The 18866-nt window shown below is 54.2% G+C and overlaps 8 protein-coding genes across 8 annotated transcripts; 5 read left to right on the forward strand and 3 right to left on the reverse strand.

Moving 5' to 3' along the window:
- Positions 1–272: 272 nt before the first annotated feature.
- F5144DRAFT_616551 (uncharacterized protein) lies at positions 273–1927 on the reverse strand. The gene is made up of 6 exons (XM_066791845.1): positions 1638–1927; positions 1352–1578; positions 1161–1300; positions 1013–1104; positions 838–951; positions 273–769 (listed from the first exon to the last, which is right to left on the reverse strand). Exons 1-6 carry the CDS (start codon positions 1770–1772, stop codon positions 332–334), a joined length of 1146 nt encoding a protein of 381 aa, XP_066647645.1. The 5' UTR covers positions 1773–1927; the 3' UTR covers positions 273–331.
- Positions 1928–2359: 432 nt separating this feature from the next.
- Positions 2360–4621, forward strand: F5144DRAFT_500428 (uncharacterized protein). Its single transcript, XM_066786371.1, has 3 exons — positions 2360–2575; positions 2665–4269; positions 4338–4621. Exons 1-3 carry the CDS (start codon positions 2542–2544, stop codon positions 4391–4393), a joined length of 1695 nt encoding a protein of 564 aa, XP_066647646.1. The 5' UTR covers positions 2360–2541; the 3' UTR covers positions 4394–4621.
- Positions 4622–5031: 410 nt separating this feature from the next.
- F5144DRAFT_521663 (concanavalin A-like lectin/glucanase domain-containing protein) lies at positions 5032–6028 on the forward strand (the record flags this gene model as incomplete). Its single annotated transcript, XM_066786722.1, has 2 exons — positions 5032–5472; positions 5611–6028. Exons 1-2 carry the CDS (start codon positions 5225–5227, stop codon positions 6026–6028), a joined length of 666 nt encoding a protein of 221 aa, XP_066647647.1. The 5' UTR covers positions 5032–5224.
- A 169-nt stretch (positions 6029–6197) lies between these two features.
- F5144DRAFT_3632 (heterokaryon incompatibility protein-domain-containing protein) lies at positions 6198–8612 on the reverse strand. Its single transcript, XM_066784412.1, has 2 exons — positions 8152–8612; positions 6198–8090 (listed from the first exon to the last, which is right to left on the reverse strand). Exons 1-2 carry the CDS (start codon positions 8525–8527, stop codon positions 6301–6303), a joined length of 2166 nt encoding a protein of 721 aa, XP_066647648.1. The 5' UTR covers positions 8528–8612; the 3' UTR covers positions 6198–6300.
- A 694-nt stretch (positions 8613–9306) lies between these two features.
- Positions 9307–10122, reverse strand: F5144DRAFT_478986 (uncharacterized protein; the record flags this gene model as incomplete). Its single annotated transcript, XM_066785131.1, has 2 exons — positions 9307–9978; positions 10048–10122. The coding sequence occupies 2 exons, from the start codon at positions 10120–10122 to the stop codon at positions 9307–9309; spliced, it is 747 nt and encodes a 248-aa protein (XP_066647649.1).
- Positions 10123–13248: 3126 nt separating this feature from the next.
- Positions 13249–15422, forward strand: F5144DRAFT_552718 (kinase-like domain-containing protein). The gene is made up of 3 exons (XM_066787762.1): positions 13249–13822; positions 13883–14062; positions 14118–15422. The coding sequence occupies exons 1-3, from the start codon at positions 13658–13660 to the stop codon at positions 15222–15224; spliced, it is 1452 nt and encodes a 483-aa protein (XP_066647650.1). The 5' UTR covers positions 13249–13657; the 3' UTR covers positions 15225–15422.
- Positions 13355–13567, forward strand: F5144DRAFT_468953 (uncharacterized protein; the record flags this gene model as incomplete). The annotated part of the gene is made up of 1 exon (XM_066785003.1): positions 13355–13567. A coding segment is annotated over one exon (213 nt), but the record flags the coding sequence as incomplete, so codon positions are not given.
- A 262-nt stretch (positions 15423–15684) lies between the features above and the next one.
- Positions 15685–17049, forward strand: F5144DRAFT_3667 (uncharacterized protein). Its single transcript, XM_066784446.1, has 2 exons — positions 15685–16192; positions 16262–17049. The coding sequence occupies exons 1-2, from the start codon at positions 15824–15826 to the stop codon at positions 16775–16777; spliced, it is 885 nt and encodes a 294-aa protein (XP_066647652.1). The 5' UTR covers positions 15685–15823; the 3' UTR covers positions 16778–17049.
- Positions 17050–18866: the final 1817 nt, after the last annotated feature.

An 18866-nucleotide genomic window follows, 5' to 3' on the forward strand; every position in this document is an offset into this window, starting at 1 on the left:
TTGAACCAACGACGAGCCGACGAGTACCGGTAGACGGTTCTGAGCGAGCCTCTTGTTCAAACAATCGGGGATTCCTGGCGGTTTTTCGCCTTCCAAGGAGACAGATTCGGTGTTTAGCATCACCGCTGGCAGAAGTCGTCGGTTTTCATTGTGTTTATTATAGGTGAACACAACAAGCAAAAACAGAGGGCGATGGTGAGCTTGAACTGAACATGGTCTTGACGGAAGCGGCGCCTCATAACGGCATAGATAGTGAGTGACATGGCAGAAAACGGTAATTGCAAATAGTGGAAAAAGACGGAAAGTTGTGGAAGCTCCTGATTCCTCTGCATTAACCCCTTGATCTCGGTTCCGTATTCCAACCGCTTGCTGCTGATGTAGCCCAACTTGAACCAGGCGGGCCCTTGACCGACCCGGCCTCGGACTCGACCGCAACCTCCCGAGCCACGACAATGTCTCTAGCCGGGTCCTGTATCCCATTCTCGCACAGGATCTGCTCATCGCTCCCCCAAGCCGGCACGGTGCCATGCGGATCTTTGTTGGGCTTTCGGAGTGGATAGCTGCCCCCAGCTCCGCCCCCGCCAATGGTTCTACCTTCGAAGGGTGTGTTGTTATTGGTGTCGTGTGTGGAGAATAGGGCACTGAGCCCGATCTTGTTGCAGAAGCTTCGGATTGGTGAGTACAGGATGGGCAGATTGGAGACCACAATGGAGACAAATTCCTCGCGGATGGCCCATTCGCTACCAGAAACAGCTCCTTCAGGGCCGGACTGGAATAAACACGCATGTAAGCTTCCCGGTCCTGTTTGGCGGGCTGTGCAGATTGGGGCCATCTTACATTGAGGATCACGACGCCACGGATGATGGCTGCCGCAATGACAAAGATAACTCCAGAGAACAGGAAAATCAACGAAATCTTTTTCTTCAAGCCGATATTTACAGCCCAGAGAAGCTAGTCAAAGTTGCCGTTAGCAGCGTTTGGTGCGGGAAAACGTTGGGGTAATATGACCAACCGGCAGAGGGATAGACAGCAAGTACACGTCCGTGAGGACATCAGGGATCAGGACGGACAGGACGTAGAGTTTGGAGTTGGTAGGTTGACAAACTACGATGGAGGTTAGTGCTAATCTGAGAGACTCGATATCAAACGAGAAGACTTACTCCCAGGGTCCGGGTTGATCTGCCAATATTTTGACATGGGCCAGCAGCCGAAAAGGAGAAGACAAGTCGTAATCAACCAAGTCGCTCCGATAAAAGCATACGCGATATACACGCGGATTTGCAAACTGGCCAGGTTCGCACTGCCTCGAGAATTAATGAATGTGACAGGTGATGGGAACAAAGTTACTCACGTCAGTCTCGAGTAGAAGATGGCCACGCATGCTTTGATGCACCAAAGGCTGGCAGCGTACAAGGTCCAGCCGAAGACCTGAATCTTGGATCCAATGACACGGTGCGCGTACTCCTCGGAGTCCGGAGAGAGAGCTGCGCGCTCCTCGTTCGTCATGTAACTGTTGGTCAAGCCATGGGCTTTGATCACAACGTAAATCGCCGCTACCAAATCGATTATGCAGAGGATCTGTCGTGGGTTAGGCGAGGCAGAGACTTGTGGTTGCTGCGAAACGGCGGTTAACTTACACCGGCAAGGGGCATCAGGTAATCGTCAAGATGCAATCCCCGCAACCCGACACTTCTCAAGCGGACAACGGTCCGGAGAACAATGATGACTACGACCAATGAGAGGAGGGTGAAGGCTTCAGTGTTTCCAGACATTGTCAAACTTGGAACCGTGCTGTTGGTTCTCCGTGTTACGGTGGGGAACGGTTAAGACAACGGTAACAACTGGCAACACGAGATGGAGTCTTGCGGAATCATTTTCCCCTCCTTCCAGATCTTGGGCCAACTATTCTAATCAAGTACGAACTTGGTGCAGACTAAGAGGCAAGCTAAGATGGGACAAACGCGAGCGTTGTGCTCTGACTCGCTGATCCTCATGAACGAGTTTTTTTGTGCGGGTGCACTTGCGAGCTCTAACCAGGCAAGATTGGCCGGTGCTCCGCAAATGTGCATTATGACGACCATGGCTGGCTCGTCGGTGTGGTGAGTCCGGGCAGGGAGTGGCAAGCGCCCCTTGGCCATGCTGCCGAATCGAAACGTTCGCGTCCAAATAAAGCAAAACCTGGGGTATCCAAGACTGGCTCCGGCCCGCCACATGGCAAACTAGTCTCAAAAAAGGGGAGAATCGGTGGATATTTGGCGGTGAGCTGTGTGATGGCTTGGGCAGGGACGTCGGCATTCTCCAGCCAATAATGCTACCTAACCCGCCGATGTCTTACTCAGTCCCCATTTTCCGGTGATCAAGTTGGGCTTGGAATCGTTTGGCTTAAAACCATTCTTCCACGTTCTTCCCCCCCAACAGCAAGCCGCAAACACTGTCGTCAGCCACGGCGCTAGTTACCTCGTACCATACCAGGAATTTCTGCTCAGAACAGCCCCGGCCCCTGTCCTCCACGACGGGACTAATACAGGAACTTGGACCAACATGGCATCACAATATGACTTTGTGGTCGTTGGGAGTATGTGACCCCTCTTTTTATCTGTATCTTACCGAAACCGAGATGGCTCTCTGAGGGAGGGGGGATGCTGACGATCATATGGCAACCAGGCGGACCCGCGGGGTGTGCACTTGCACACGGTTTAGCCCACTCTCCCAAGAAACCCACCGTTCTCCTACTGGAAGCCGGCGGCAAAAATGCAGACCCAAACCTTCGAGTCGACGGGCAGCGTTGGCTGACTTTCACGAATAAGGACATGAATTGGGGCTACAAGACCACGCCCCAAGAAAACTGCGGCAATCGGCAGCTGGACTATTCTAGAGGCCTTGGTCTCGGTGGATCCAGCGCCATCAACTTTGGTGTCTTCACCGTCGGTGCTCGCGACGACTATGAGGAATGGGCACGCCTCGTGGGGGATGATGCTTTTCGGTGGGAGCCTGTTCAGGCACGCCTCAAACGCCTCGAAAACTTCGACACCACCCTGCCCGAGGGCATCAGCAGCAAGTACGCGGCCGCAGAGCCATCGGATCATGGCTCATCCGGCCTCCTTCGCGTTGGGTTTCCCAGCGAGTGTGAGACCGACGTCGTGCACATGCTTGAGGCGTTTGAGCATGCAGGGTACCCGTTAAATCCTGACCACAATTCGGGCAACCCGATCGGCATGTCGCTGCTGATCAGCTCGGCACATAAAGGGCGACGATCCACGGCACAAGACTTGCTGGTACCGTGCCCGGAGAACCTCACCATCGTGACAGACTCTCCGGTGCAGCGTGTCTTGCTGGAAGGGAAAAAGACCGTTGGTGTCGAGTCGAACGGGAAGCGTTTCTTGGCTTCCAAGGAGGTCATTTTGTCGGCGGGCTCACTCGACACTCCGCGAATCCTGATGCACTCTGGAATTGGACCAAAGGAGCAACTTGAACAATACAACATCCATGTCGTCCATGCTTCCCCGCCTATCGGCCAGGGCCTTCGCGACCACGGGTTCTGCCCGCTCGTCTATACCCGCACACCTGAAAGCACGGCTCGCGCCGGCTTCTACGGCAACCAGGCGGTGATGGATGCGGCGCTGGAGGAGTGGAAGAAGACCGGTACAGGGCCATGGACCAAGTTCGCCACCGAGATGGGCATCGGGTTTTTCAAGTCCGACGAGCTCGTTTCCTCGGCCGAGTTCAAGTCGCTCCCCGTCGAGGAACAAAGATACCTCAACTCGGAAACGGTGCCGCACTTCGAAATGCTCACACACTTCCCCATCCACTGGTTCCTGCCCAACTTCCGCAACGAAGACCTCAGCTACTCGTGCCTCCTCGTCTTCCCCTACAACGCCCAGGGCCGCGGAACAGCCAAGCTCCAATCCTCCGACCCCAACGTCCCGCTGCTCTTCGACCCCAAGTTCTTCGACCACCCCTTCGACCGCCGCGCCGCCATCGCGGCGCTTCGGGAGGCCTTGCGTTTCACCAAGACCGAGGCATACGCCAAAGACACGGTATCCACCCTCGTGGCGCCCAAGTCGGAGTCGGACGAGGACTTGCTCGCCCACTGGCAGCAGACGTTTGGGTCGAGTTGGCATATGACGGGCACGGTGAAGATGGGGAAGCCGGGTGATACTGGCGCCGCGGTGGATAAAGACTTCCGTTTGATGGGCATCGAGGGTCTGCGCGTGGCGGATATGAGTGTTGTGCCGGTGTTGGCGAGCTGCCATGTCCAAGCCGTTGCTTGTAAGTTGCGGTCCCTGTAGCCCTGCTGACTTGGTATATCCATGACACTGACGAGAAATCTTGTGCAGATATCACCGGCGCCACGTGTGCTGAGAAGCTGATCAAGGAGTATAGTCTTGAATAGAGTACCTCGCCACGGCGCCGCACGCATCATGGAAGACACCTCTGTTTATAACGTTGTTAAACTGAAGGCGATGTCGCCGTATTACTGTGAAGAGTGAACTTTCCGTCTAGAATGCAGTCGTCTGTTGTTGTCTTGTCATCGCCAGGGGTATCCTTGTCTTCGTCCCAGTCATCCATGGGCTACCAGATCCTTCGCCGGCTCTGAAGGACTCGCCAAGAGCCGCTCGACCGCTGAATGTAGTTGTTGCATCTTGCCAAGAACGGTGGTTGTTCAACGTCAACGGCGTTCAGGGGTTCGATATATATGTAGCTTGTCAACAATACGACCCTCCCCGGAATAAGTGATGCCGGCAGTGAACGGGATTAATACCCCGCATATTCGGACATTTATTAACAAGCTTAACCGCTAAACACGAAGCTTGGCGGCGTTCGATGGCAGGTCGGCATCTGACGATGGACTACATAGCCCTCTAATATCAGGAAGGTCGGCCTTAAGGAAGGACTCTCAACGCTCGCCTGCTTCAGGCTAAATATCACAACCACAGTACAGTGGTGTCCATGGTCCCCTACCATCACCAGTTTGTGTGCGTTGGCCGTATGTCAAGTCACATGCATGCAACCTCATGGTGCAAAGCCTCCCCGGGAAAATGTCATCTATTCTTGGCAGCCTGGGTCATGAAAGCAAATGGATCGTCAGGGCCGGGTAGGCCTACCGTTGCAACGGACTATATGATGTCGATCTGGGTGTATAAAAAACCGGTATCTCACCACCTCAACCCGGTCCGTGGCTCACCAGATCAGCAACCGCGCCTCCTTCCACTCTTCAGACACCATGGTCAAGTTTTCGCTCCTCGCCGCCAGCCTCGTGGCACCCAGCGTGCTCGCTGGTCCTCTGCCAGGCCCCCAAACCCAAACCGAGAATGCCCTCAACCCTCGCCAGGGCGGGTACTACTTCCAAAACTGGTCCGAGGGGGGCAGCAACATCCGTTGTAACAACGGCAACGGCGGCTCCTACACCGCCAGCTGGAACAGCAAGGGCGGGTTTGTGTGCGGCAAGGGCTGGAGCTACGGCGGCAACCGGTGAGGCCCAATCCTGCCTTCTTCCCCCCCTGACTCCCCCCCCCCCCCCCCCCCACCCCCCTACCCGACCGGTGTATTCACACTCACGACTGGACTGGACCGGAACCTTGCTAACCACCCCCAACCCCCCCACCCCAGCGCCATCAAATACACCGGCACCTACAACGCCACCGGCCCCGGCTACATGGCGGTATACGGCTGGACGCGCAACCCGCTGATCGAGTACTACATCATCGAGGCGCACGCGGACCTGGCACCCAACGAGCCGTGGACCTCCAAAGGCACTTTCACCTCGGCGGAGGGCGAGTACGAGATCTTCAGCAGCACGCGCGTCAACAAGCCGTCCATCGAGGGCACGCGCACCTTCCAGCAGTACTGGTCGGTGCGGAAGGAGCAGCGCGTGGGGGGGACGGTGACGACGCAAAACCATTTTAATGAGTGGGCGAAGGTGGGCATGCGGTTGGGGAATCATGATTATGTCATTATGGCGACGGAGGGGTATACTGCGAATGGGGGGCCCGGGAGCAGTGGGTCGGCGGCGATCACGTTGCAGTGAGTAAGTGGTGTGGTGCAGTGGTTGGTGGTGGTGTGGTGCGGTGGTTGGTGGTGGCGGGGGGTGGTCGAGGTGTGCCCTGCTTGTGGTGTTAGCACATGCTAGGATATGTCATGTACACTCTCAATTATGAACCGTATTTACATACCAACTTCAGATCTTGGAAACCAAGATCAATCTCGGGAGATTGAACCAAGCCACTCTCCAATCCTTCCTAGCACGTTGAGTTCCCTGAACTCGTACAACGTTTGTTGAAGTTGGTATTACGACCCGAATCACTCCAGGAATATGGTACGGTGTGACGTTGCTTTCATCCAGATCTTGTGAGCGGGTATCGATGGTGGCGGCTGATTATCATATTGGCTCGGCCAGACAATGCCATGCTCCAAGACGAGGACGATGCATTTATCAAGCCTTTCTCTCCATGCCTTGCCGCGAAGAGCTGGAGAAGCACGCAGGACGCCGATGCTAAAAGTACCAATCCTCTGGAACGACAACCTGGGCGTTGAGTCATCGACTTGATGAAGAATTAAACCGCCGAGAGAGATGGGTCCGTCATTACGAGCCGGGGGTAGGGGATTTGACTTTGTTGGTCGATCAAAGATGACGGGTAGTAAGAAGATGGCCGTTTCAACGTCTGGCAGCCGAGATGTGGTATCCCAACGAAAACTGATGGCTACATGTACAGGGTGGTTGGAAGGGTACATGTGGTGATGTTCTCGACTGCGCGTCGGATTCGCCAGCCTCCAAAGCAGGCCGTTGATTTCAAGCACGCTTTTGGATTGCGCTTCTGGGCCAAAGAACGGGTCCCCAAATTTCGGAACGATGGTGTGGCGAACAACTCGGGCTATCGCCACTTGAAAGGTGTGAATCCAGGGAAGAATATAGGCGGTGACCGGCCCGTTGAGCGAGGCCCACAACCATGACGGCGCGGCCAACTGGTCAACTTCTGATATGCGTGTTGCAGTGTCAGGGGAGTCCGAAGACCACATCAGCTGATATTCAAGTAACAAGGTCCATAACCCAGCCAGATACTCGACCTTCGCCGTCATCTCAGAGCTTAATATCGGTTGTATCTGGCGGGCCACGGCCGAGATAGCAATGAACCTGTCGCTCTTGAAAATGAGTGCCGCTTTTGTGTAGCGGGTGGCGATATAAGACCATATCCACAGTATGTGTCGAACCTCCTGCTGCGAAAGTTTGGGGGCGTTGGGGGCGCCGTAGCTGAGCAAAGACGGATTCTTGAAGACGTCACCGGACTGGCATCCCACCAGCGTCCTGCATTCCCAAAATACGGCTTTCTGGCCGAAATGAAGAATCCGTGCCGCCATGTGACGCTCTTGGAGAACCCAAGCCCGGCGTTGAAGCGGTGATTTCTCGATTTCCTGGGGGATTGAGGAGCGATACGGAAAAGGCCGTGTTTCCCAGAGACAGCGGTCCTGGACCTCCCACTTGGTCTCGACAATGACTGAAGAAATATGTGCCGGGTCTCTTTGGCGAAAGCAGCCGCCATGGCTATCGGTGGCCTCGAGGGCGGCGATGTTATAGTAACCATACCGATAGACGTCAGCCATATTGGTGCATTCGCGCTGCCAGTCATCCGGATCATCCTGAATAATGCACAAGGAATCTATCCAGATATACTGCAGGCCAAGGCTCTCGGTAACCTCCATTGCTTCCAAGTATGTCTTCGGAATGCTGCTTGGTGCTATTCCCTGGTACAACTCCTTCCGATTCTCCTCGAACAGCTTGAACGTGCCAACAGTGCCCCAGCAATGGCTGAGGGTCGTGTATTTAATGGCGGGTGACGTATCCAACCCCGGTGACAGCCTTGCCGTCTCAACTACGCGCGGAAGCTGGCTTGGTCCGCCCAGATGGATGAGCCTGCTGGGGAGCCATGAGGTGGGCGTATTATTGCATCTGTCATGACCTGACGTGCATTCTTGCATCATCTGTCTTACCCATTCCATTGAGCGAGGAGATGCCGTGAACTCCAATTTCTCCCCGGGCCTGAGAAGCAAACGTTGTGTGACGTGGTGTAGACAGGGATCCGGCTCCTCCGTTGCTGCATATGACAACCGTCAGACGTCAATGAATGTCAACGGACAGCCAACAACCCAACGCACCGTAGAAAGTAATCTCTCGCGTATCCTCCATGCCAAACTTTACCAAGACCATTTTTATTGTGAAGGTGCGCCCGTCTTTATGAGGGTTGAGGCGGACCGCCAGCGAAATCTCTGGACCCGATTGCTGGACGCTATCCGGTTTTAACCACAAGTCTTTCTTCTCTTCTTCTGCTACTGAGGCCCAAAGAGCCGCACACAGAAGGCACCGAGTCTGTCCGCATTCGACGAGATCTCGTACGCTACCGTGGTGTGGACGGGCAGGCTTCGCCAAACCCCACACCTCCTCATCATCCCATTCTTCGTCAATGTTAAGTTTTTTAGCTTCAAGGCCTCCTTCGAACAGCAGTTTGCAAAGATCGCAGAGTGCCTCGTTCATTGTTCCGGTGGGTGATGCGCGGGAGAGCAACGGGGGCGGTGAGGGCTTGGTGAGTGACGTCGAAGACTGGAGTACTTTTGCTGAGGCCAAAGGAAAGGAAAATCAAGGTGGAAATGTGTGGTACCTAATCTTTTTTTTACAGTGCGATGTCGGCTGGGGCTTAACTGTACCTAATGTACCACGTGACTCCTGACACAACCTCTCTGACTTCCCAGTGGCTTTATTTTCGTTCCTCTGGCCGTAGGTTTCGGCGGCACATAGGTACACTTGCAACGAATAGGTAAGGTAGGTTTGTTTTGCATTCAATTAAATGCAATGAATAAACGTTAACCTCTCATAATCAAAGGCCTATCAACATCCCTCCGCACACTATCCGCAGGATTTAATCACGAAGCTGAGGCGTGACGGTTAAGGATGAAGCTGCATGGAGCACTGAGATATGCGAGAGGGTGTGATATAGCAGGATAATTAAGGCACCTAAGTAGGCAGGCAAAAAAGCCGAACCCCAAGTTTAGATGCCGACAAAACCTTCGATTAGAGGAACAAAAAGAAAGACATTCGGAGCCCCGAGGTCTACTTTTATTATTCTTTTACTCGGTTTCCTTTTCGTCTTTTTCTTTTCCTGATTACCTCTTGGATTCGGCTTTTTTTCTTTCTTTTCGCCCGGGGGGCAGAGGGTGAGTACATGTCATACATGCAAGCACAACTGCTTTACGGTTCGTCGGTCAGCTGGACTGGTATAGCTATCTTCGATTTTGTCTACTCAAGCCCAGCTCGAGCTAGTGCATTCTATGATAACCCTCATCTTCCAGTCTTCTGTAGAAGTTCTGCATCCCAGGAACCCGCCTCGGAGACCTTGGTATCTTTTGGCACAATCCCGTCATGTCTACTTCCCAGTGGACTTGGTCGACCTGACCGACTTGTTCGACGTGTTCGACTTGACAGAGGAGCTTGAGTCCTGGGACCCGGTGGTCGGAGAGTTGACCACGTAAGGTCCGCTGCCCTGCTCGGCGTTGCCAGCGTACTTGGCACCGTACTTCTTGGCCATTTCCTGCAGTGTTTCTGGGACACAATGTTAGCATGAGGCTTGCCAATGGATATAGTATATCACTCTTCGCAAGGATATAGCCACGGAGTCGGCACTCACCAACATCGGCCTTCAGAACGATGTTCCCCTTTGCCACAAGATGAGCCAGGGCATCCTTAACCCAGGTGCGGCAGCTGAAGGCCTCGCCGTTGCGTTTCGAGGCTTTGCCATCGGCCGGGACTTGTTGGATCACCGCCGCAATACCGTTCTTGCTAACGGTACCGACTTTCACCAAGACAATGAGTGTCATGGACTTGCCAGGATCTCCGATGGCCCTGGCCTGGAACTGCCATGGGCCACTTCGGTTGGAGGCATGATAAAGGGTTGCAGTATTGTTTGCATCGGTGATCACAATTCCCCAGTGCTTTGTAGTCATTAGTTAGTTACGGTGCCCTGGAGATTGTGGCGGGATTTTGAACAACGCAGGACTTACGTATTCGCCCTTCTTAGGACGCGAGTTGAGGGAGATGTAAACCGTGTTCGGGAGCGTGCTGCCGTTGAGGACCATGATTGCAGTTTCTTAGAGAGGTACAGCAGAGAGAGGAGAGCGAAGGATGAGGATATGAATGAACAGTTGATGCTGGAAATGCCGGAAGCTAGTGTCTGTGTGTTGTGCTGGAGTCTGGAAATAACTGTGTTGTCATGGGAAGAAAGGCTGCTTTAATAGAGCCTGACCTAAATGCCAACTGCATTGTCGACAGGGCAGACCCGTGCTGTCGCCTTCGTCGATATTCAGGGGAACCCTTGGTCGGGCCTCAAGCCCAACTGGCGCCGCCTGCGGCCATCCTGTTTCAAACCTGCGTTTGTTTAGAAACCATCACCATGCGGCAGAGCCATTATCCCTTAGAAAGAAGCCCATCGATAGCCAATTTGGGAAGTAACAAGCGTCTCCGGGTGCTTGGGGGTTTCCGGAGAGAGGACCACCTTCGCCTGATGTGTCACGCGAGCCTCAGCCAGCCCGCAAGGTGTCCCTAGCCGCGACACTTCCGAGGTAGCTTGGAAGGGGTCTCCTGAACTGGCTATGTGGACTCAATAGGGGGTGGCATGGCTTGTTGGGGGCCGTTGGCTTTTTGGGGGCTGGAGCACGTTCACGTGGGGGCCATGTTGTGTCCCAGGACACAACGAGAAGGCTCGCCGCCCGTGGCACTTTCCCGGATTTAGTACAATAAAACGACGGAATGGGAAGAGATAGAGAGAGGTGGGCTGCCGGGCGTGCTGTGGTTGTGTGACTCCGACGTTGAATAATCCCCGGCTTCTTGCGGCCCGCCGCGTGCGCTAGACTCTAGAGACTTCATGCGGCGGGTAGACGCGTGCATTGATCTGCCATCCTTGGAGTCAACAACGAACATTGAACCAACTCCGTAGCACAGTACCTTGGCTAAGGTAGTTCTTGGTTTCCACGGACCACGGATGACCCGGTGGTGAAAAGCGGCAAGGATGCCTTAACGTATATTATAAGCGAATGACCCATATAAGCGAGTGACCCAGTCTCCACTACCTTGCAACAACTATCTACAATTACAATACAACAGCCCTAGGAACTAACTACAATTACATCGGAAATAGCTGTATCAGCGACTTCTACAGCCTCCTGGCAAGTGCGCGCATTATGGCCAGGCTTGCCACATGTACCACAGCGCCGAACCTTCGTACGAGCCCCCCCTGTACCACTACTATCCGGCTGTGTTTCCTGCAGTGCCCCCTTACCCACATCCCTCTGGTCCAGTAGATCCTGTGCATCTTGTACAGTAAGTGCCCCTCCAAGCTGTATACGTGTTCTTTTGGCTTTCCGGCGCTTGCTTAGTGCTTCGTTGGCCTTACGGAGCGAAGAGACCTCCGATTGAAGAAGAGCCACTTGGTGCATTACAGCCGTTGCACCTTTGGCAAGCTGGTCAACTGCAACTAACACCGAAGCTGGGGAGCTATTTTGATGGCTGGCAATCCGGGTCTTGATGAAGTCTGACTGCGAGTGGGTTTCCTGGGCATTATACGGGGTCTTAGAGACCCAAGGTTGTGCAGTACCAGGCCGGGAGTTTGGGGGTGTTGGTGTATGAAGCTTGACATCCAGCTTAGAAAGCACCCTCTCTGGATCGAATGGTACGATGCCAGCTCCTGCAAAGCCGCCCTGGATATTCCTCTCTGTCATGGAAGCAAAGAAGGCTTCGCGAAAGGCACAAAGGAACTCGAGCTTGGTGATATGGTTGAAGTGTGCGCGCATCAGCTCCTCGATCAGGCGACCGTATGCCTGTTTCAGTGGCCCGAAGCAGCCAACATCAAGTGGCTGGCACTTGTGGGAGGAGTGTGCAGGCATGCAGAGTGTGATGATCTTGTTGTCCCGGCAGTAGAGCTCGAACTCGGTGGAGTGGTGGCTTTCGTGGCCGTCGAGAATCAACAACCGGTATATACCCTTTGTCCGGGGCGCCGTATGGTAGTCGAAGTGCTTGATCCACTCAAGGCCAACTGCATTGGTAGTCCAGCCATTGTCGGTAGTCGCAATGCGCCAGTCGAGTGGTAGATTGCACTCGCGGTACCAGTTGGCGAGGTGGTATTGCGCGGCCAGGATGATGAATGGAGGGATGGCCCAGCCAAGGGCGTTAACCCCCTGGATCACAGTCGCCCATTCGCGATTACCAGGCTGGGCTAGCTTTGCCTTGCCACGGCCATCTGAGGTCGTAACTACCATACCTGGGAAGATCATACCCATCATAAACCCAGTCTCGTCGAAGTTATAGACATCGTCGTCTAGGATACCGTACTTGGCCTTCACATTCCGCACAAGCGTAAACCAATCGCCAATAACCTTTGGATCTTCGCACTTGGCCCTCTGGTAATCGTATCTACGTGTACGACGTGTACGGAGCTGTGGCTGGCGTTTGACGAAGTTGTGGGCCCAGAGCTTGCCGACAGGGGGCGCATCGCGTTCGCGGAGCAGGTGGTTGGCCATATCTTCCACACCACGCAGTCTAGGGGGAAATGCGCGCGCATCCAGTTCAAGTATATACTGAACTATCGTACGCTCTTCGACATCTGTGAGCTTACGCGAGTTGACTGGCATATCGCGTCGTGCAGGCTTGCCGGCGCGACGACGACCTAGGGTTCTACGGTCGACGCCATATATCTTAGCTGCGGCTCGTTCGGTCAGATTCTTGTCGTTCTGAAGAGCTTCGAGGGCCAAGACTATCCGGTCTTCTCTTAAAGTAGGTGGCATCTCAGATGGTTGAGGAAATTGATGTTGGGTGCAAAGGTATCGCGTCGCGTAGAAAGTGGGTCACTCGCTTATATGGGTCATTCGCTTATAATATACGTTACTTCAAAAGCTCATCTGAGACAACATGAACCGCTGCTATTTCGAACACTGTAACGGTACTACATGTGGCCAGACACGCAGCCGATAATCAAGACCGTGTGCCTATTATTAGCGGTGGGGTGTTTCCGGTGCCGTGGCGACGTGCACCACCTTGCGGCGCGGCGACAGAAAGAAGACCGCGCCACTTCATATTCTTTGGCGGGGCCTGTGACCATTGGCCGCCCGGCTCAAGGTTTGGGGGCCAGAAGAAAAACACGCTGACATAAACCAGGCGATGCCGTGTTCTGCCGCCTCACACCGCTTGTGAGGTTGGTTACGGCTCTTGGGAACTTGGACGTTGCCAGTTTATTCAGCAATCAACATCTATCACCTAACCATATTACTTTCCCCATCTGAGTTTGATGCACGCGGTCTGAACACTATTGCCTTGAACATGGCCGAGGATCAGAGCCACTACGAAGCTGCGCTTACAGCTATTCGCACGTCGGGTTTGGAACACCCAGATGGACAGCTGCTCGAGAGCTTCGTTGAGGAGTCTGCCGACCGTGATCGAGCTGCAGCATATCTTCTCACCGCCAACTCCAACACGCCTGATTTGAAAGCGTTTTTGGCCAAGTGGAAACGGGTTATTGCCATATGTAAGTTATCAGTTAATTCCCAATCCCGCATACGTAGGGTACCTCGGTACTTCATGTCGTCACTTCAGACAACCAGCCTAATAATGTAACTGCAAGTCATGCGCGATAATGCTTGCGCAACACACGACAAACAGGTCCTTGATAGCGTCACCAAGAGAGACGGCGGGAAATGTTGCATCACAGGCACACCAGGGTCGTTCCGGGATCCCCTGGTTGTGATGGCTCTTCTCCCGAGGATTGGACCTGCGAGACTTGCAACGGACGTACGTACCTCTTCGTCAATTCTCAGCCGTATACAAGCCTGACCGCGGTGTTATTATTAGTCTTACCGTGAAATCCTTGAGGCTTTCCTCACCCTCAAGTTGGCAGGGCGGCTATTCTCCGAGTCTGCCGATGGAGAATCGTTCGATTGCGTCGAGAACCACTGGCTCGTTCGTAAATCCGCTGCAACTGCATTTTCCCAGGGGTATATCCAGCTCTCCTTCGGGAAAAAAAGCTCCAAGGTACGAAACTAGTATCAAATAGTTATTGGCGCCGATTATACTAATCGCCTTCTAGTACTATGAAGTGTTGAAAAGCTGGACTGGCGGGCCTCATTTTCCGCCCATTTTCGACGAGTTCAATGATTTCAGACCGGCAACTCTCACCGATCATTCGTCTTCTGGTATCAAAGTCCCGGACCGTTCTGCGTTGAAGATCCTATCCCACTTCGCCACCCCGGTTCGATGGATGTATATCTCGGAAGACATTGCCTCGAAACGACTAAATCAACCCTGCACCTCGCTCTTCTCCCCATTATCCTCAGCCCTGGGCATCCTCTCCGAGATATCCGCCACCATTATCGGGTCAGTTTGGTTGTACGTTCCCGGGGCTGTACGTATTCGAGCATATCGTTGTCTCGCTTTTGTTGGCGCTCGAATATATGGCGCCACCGACAGCCCGAATGTACTGCAACTCCCCTTCGGTCTCTATCTCAAGATGGTCGACTTGGCGACTCGCCGCGAGAGCCTGGTCAATGAGCACGCGGCATTGCAACTAGTCAGACGCCACACCAACCTGCCGGTCCCTCGCGCGCTGGACCTGGTCTCAAACTCGACCGAAATATACCTGCTAACCACTCGAATCCCCGGCTACAAAGTTGGATTATGCCTCGATTCCATGAGCGACCAAGCCACTCGCATGCTCGTTGATGATCTCCGTCGGCATTTGGGAGCGCTCCGCGAGATTCCGATGCCTGGGGATTCGCAGTATGCGATTGCCAATGCCGCCGGGGGGTCATGTTTCGACTATCGGATCAATACAGCGCAAGACGACGACGAAGCAACGGGGTTTGTAGGGCCGTTTCTTAGCGAGGACGACTTTAACGAGAGTCTGCGATGCGGTGCCCTCCCCGAGGTGGTCCACCGCGGCGGACATAGGATGGTCTTTACACACGGTGACCTTAACATGAGAAATGTTCTTGTGAATGAATATGGAAGACTGAGTGGAGTTGTTGACTGGGAGAATGCCGGTTGGTTTCCGGAGTATTGGGATTACACGAAAGCCTTTTTCGTGACCAGACGCAGCCGGCGATGGCTCCGGATGGTTGACGAGATGTTTGGTCAGTTTGGGGACTTTCAACGGGAGTTGGCGACGGAGAGAGAGCTCTGGAACTATTGTTTTTAATACATTGTTTGCTTGTGCCGTTCATCGTCACGGGTTTCTCCCGGAGTTGGAACCCATGAAATAGAGTACTGAGGTACCTAATTTGTTGTCATCTCGCTCAAGCTGAATCAGTCTGATCAGGTTCATGCGGTATGGGAGTTGTACCACCATAGTTAACCTCGGTACTATCGACTCTTCGGCGCAAAAAACCCGGGGAAGGGTTTTTTTTCTTAATTTACTTTGTTTACATCTACTATCCCACACCAGATTCCAGACACAACAACTCCATCGAACTTTGATCATCGAAGCCAAGCCCCAAGGGAATACTGTAAATACATGTATGTGTTTGGTAAACGGTAAGTTACTCTTGCCGAGGTATACTGATACCCTAACCCTCCTTTGTCGCTCCCAAGCTCGTGCCAAGTTGCCAAGTTGCCTGCCCGCAAGGACGCGCCAGCGGGGTGACCGCCGTCGCTACCCTGCCATCGAGACAAGCTTCAAACAACCACCAGCTGGAACAACCTAGTCTTGCGGTGCTCTAACATTCACAACACAACCGTGACACATATCCTGCTCTGCCGGTCATAGCGCCGGCAAGCGCCATATCACCTCTACAAATCATGCCGTCCGAAGGCTTATCCGACTCAGCGGCGCTCCTTCGCCCAGTTCGTGGTGCCGTCACCTACACCAGGCGTGCGTTGAGGGCGGCAGCCTACCCGATCCGCGGCATCTGGTACTTTTTGCGCCATCCCGAGTTCTACCCACTCTTCGTCAGCCGGCTGCTCCCGCTATCCATAATCTCATTCTTGGTCTACTTCCTCCTCTTCGCATTTGCCTTTTTGCCTCAGTTTCTGTTCCTCCTCATCTTCCATGGTCGCGCGGGAGCCCTGATCAACACCACCGTTTTGGTGTTGGGGGAGGGTTTAGTGGTCATCCAAGGCCTGTTTGAAGGGTTTTTCGTTGACGAATGCCGGGTGGACATCTTTGACGTGAGCCACGCTCTCCACGTTGTGCTGGCCGAGTGGGGTCGAGCGAGTCAACTAACCACCCGCGCCCAGGCTACCCTGATTAACCATGGCCTCACCGACCTCATCGCGCCCCAGCGCGTGCTCTTCCTCGATGCCCCGAACGCCGTCCGAATGCTCGGAAAGCCGACCGCCCGCGCCGAATACCAACCGTGGAGCTTGATACAAATCATCGAGCTGATCGTGTTCCTTCCCCTCAATCTCGTCCCATACGTTGGCACTATCGCCTTCATCATGATCACCGGCTCCCGTCTCGGCAAGCTATCACACCACCGGTGGTTCAAGCTCAGGGGATTAGACAAGAAAGAGACAAAGAGAGATCTCAAGCTCAGGCGTTGGGAATACCTCTGGTTTGGCACGGTTGCCATGGTTCTGGAGCTCATCCCCATTCTGAGCTTCTTCTTCCTGCTCACTAGCACGGCAGGCGCCGCTATGTGGGCAGCTAAAATGGAAGAGCGAGCAAGGATACGGGTTGGACGACCGATCGCTCACGAGAGCAACACGCATGCCGTGGAGGACGGGCCAGTGTACCATGATGATCCGGTATAAGCTTGTGGCAACAACGCGCTATCATTTCCAGGTTTGCTGCCAAAGTTGCTGTGCACTCAAGGGATGCGGTTGAGATGTACCCAGCCTCGCGCTGGTTGGAATTCCCATCCCGCCAATTAGTTACTGTAACATTTTGGCACCAACTCAGCCTTGCTCTGCTGCGGCTGTCAGATTCGTCCAGGAAGCGTCCGCTGACTGGCTTCTTTGGAATTAGTCCGCAATAAGGGGGAAGCAAGGTCTCTTGGATAGGGCGTGATCGATTCCACAGTGGCGGCCGGTTGGTACCACATCCTTACGCCACGACTGGCAATGGTCGCCGCGTCCGTAAATGCGAAAGCTGCCCTAAGGCTAGAGACCGACCAGTTCGCAGCATGGGACTGACTATACCCACACATTCTCCATGTCCTGTACGATGACTAGGCATCAATTGCACGGCCTCGGCAAGATTACAAACTTGTGGTGTCTCTTGGGTGCGCGAAGGTCGGGATTTGCGTGTCAGCGAGATGTGCTCCTTCCCCAAATCGTGCCTTCCTGCTGGTTATCATGACTGAACAGCGTTGTGGTAAGGCGGGGGGCGAGAGGCACCCAAATATGGTCGGTGGTTCTTGCCGTCAGAACCTGTTTGCCGCCGGATGGCGTGATGTTCGTTTTCCGCGGGATCTCCATCTGTGTTGTACCTTCCTCGCAGTCCTTCAGGCTCGAATCGGGCACACGCACAAGTTTCTCAAATCACAATCTTTCTTTCCTCTTCCAACCTTGCGTCCCAGTTCCATGCCGGATTGTGTCCAATGTCGTCAAGCCCATTCGTTACTTAACTTCACTGTCAGACAATCGTTTCGTTCGTTCATTTGTCCCTCGAGTTTGGTCGCGCAACCTCTGTAGGAAATCTGCCACAAGAACATAGTAAAAACCGGGCTCCAAAGCTTCTCTCGGTGACTGCGCTGCACCAAGATGCGTCTTAGGGCGACTCTGGCGACCCTTCTGGGCGTCAGTTGGCTGGCCTCGGCCGCCGTCGTCCCGCGTCTGTAAGCAACTCCCCCGACGCACACTTCTCTCTTGTTCCTCCAATTGACACTGCAATCTTGTTTCTAGCGACGTTATTTACGAGTCCACTTGTTCGGGCACAGAGGTGCGTCAAACGACCACGGCCCCAGCGGAGACGGGGTGCTCATCTGCGGCTCGTGAAAATGGAACCACGACAACGCCCATCAACACGGGGCAGGTCACGACCTCTGTGACAAGGCTTCCGCCCGTTCCCAAGGCTGTCACGGTTACAATCTCACCCAACGATCCTTCTTCGGCTTTCGTCACAGCCAGTGTTTCCACTGACTCCATTTCTACGAACTCCTCGTCCGTCGGCTGGGTCGGCGGAACTTCTGCAACCGCCACGCCCTCTCTCGGATTCGATTCAACGGTGACGGTGACGGTACCAAAGCCCGTTCGCAGTGAAGCTACCTCGGTCTTGACTGTGACATACCCCGACGGCCCTGGCCACACTGCGACATTACTGATCACTGTCACGATTCCCGAGTTTTCTCTGGGTACCAGCACCGTCATCGTACCCGCGGCTACTCCAACTTCGGCCAGTCAGGATGTGACCGTTACCATCTACGTCTCGTCAACTCCATCCAATGAGGCCTTGTCGGCATGGTCTTTGCCTTCGAACGAACTGCCGAGCAGCACACTCGATCCTGAACCCACCACGACCGTCACCGTTCATTACACCCCCACCAGCCGAGCAGCTGACCCAGCTTCTCAAACTCCTTACGAGCTCACGTACACCATTTCTCCTGGCTCATTTCTTCCGACGCCTTTCACTGGAACAATCACAATCACACCTTCGTCCCCAGTGTCAAGCAGCGCCACCGCGGCCCCCGCTGAGTTGGATTCCGGACAGCAGAGTACCACGATCAGCCCTCCAGTCCCACTCGCCGTTGCCTCCACGGCGGGTGAACTTGATGTGTCGAGTTCTTCGGTCACTTTGGCCTCAACCGCCGTCACCATGACCTACACAGCCTTCATCTCGGGCAGTACCACCGTTACCACTGTCACAGAATACCCGTCTCTCCTCTCAGGCACACCGGTCGTC

Source organism: Chaetomium tenue (assembly GCF_020726465.1).
Source record: "Chaetomium tenue strain MPI-SDFR-AT-0079 chromosome Unknown F5144scaffold_1, whole genome shotgun sequence".
NCBI lineage: Eukaryota > Fungi > Ascomycota > Sordariomycetes > Sordariales > Chaetomiaceae > Chaetomium > Chaetomium tenue.

Bases quoted from the DNA above. Each gene is read 5' to 3' on its own strand.
- F5144DRAFT_3632 (XM_066784412.1), bottom strand. From the start codon at position 8,527: ATGAACGAGGCACTCTGCGATCTTTGCAAACTGCTGTTCGAAGGAGGC. The intron at 8,091-8,151 runs GTGCGTTGGGTT...TGTCATATGCAG, and splicing joins GCGAGAGATTACTTTCTACG to CAACGGAGGAGCCGGATCCC.
- F5144DRAFT_552718 (XM_066787762.1), top strand. From the start codon at position 13,658: ATGCGCGATAATGCTTGCGCAACACACGACAAACAGGTCCTTGATAGC. The intron at 13,823-13,882 runs GTACGTACCTCT...TGTTATTATTAG, and splicing joins CTGCGAGACTTGCAACGGAC to TCTTACCGTGAAATCCTTGA. The intron at 14,063-14,117 runs GTACGAAACTAG...ATCGCCTTCTAG, and splicing joins TCGGGAAAAAAAGCTCCAAG to TACTATGAAGTGTTGAAAAG.
- F5144DRAFT_3667 (XM_066784446.1), top strand. From the start codon at position 15,824: ATGCCGTCCGAAGGCTTATCCGACTCAGCGGCGCTCCTTCGCCCAGTT. The intron at 16,193-16,261 runs GTGAGCCACGCT...ACCCGCGCCCAG, and splicing joins GCCGGGTGGACATCTTTGAC to GCTACCCTGATTAACCATGG.
- F5144DRAFT_500428 (XM_066786371.1), top strand. From the start codon at position 2,542: ATGGCATCACAATATGACTTTGTGGTCGTTGGGA. The intron at 2,576-2,664 runs GTATGTGACCCC...TATGGCAACCAG, and splicing joins TGACTTTGTGGTCGTTGGGA to GCGGACCCGCGGGGTGTGCA. The intron at 4,270-4,337 runs GTAAGTTGCGGT...AATCTTGTGCAG, and splicing joins CCATGTCCAAGCCGTTGCTT to ATATCACCGGCGCCACGTGT.
- F5144DRAFT_616551 (XM_066791845.1), bottom strand. From the start codon at position 1,772: ATGTCTGGAAACACTGAAGCCTTCACCCTCCTCTCATTGGTCGTAGTC. The intron at 1,105-1,160 runs GTAAGTCTTCTC...CCTCCATCGTAG, and splicing joins GATCAACCCGGACCCTGGGA to TTTGTCAACCTACCAACTCC. The intron at 952-1,012 runs GTTGGTCATATT...AACTTTGACTAG, and splicing joins TGCTGTCTATCCCTCTGCCG to CTTCTCTGGGCTGTAAATAT.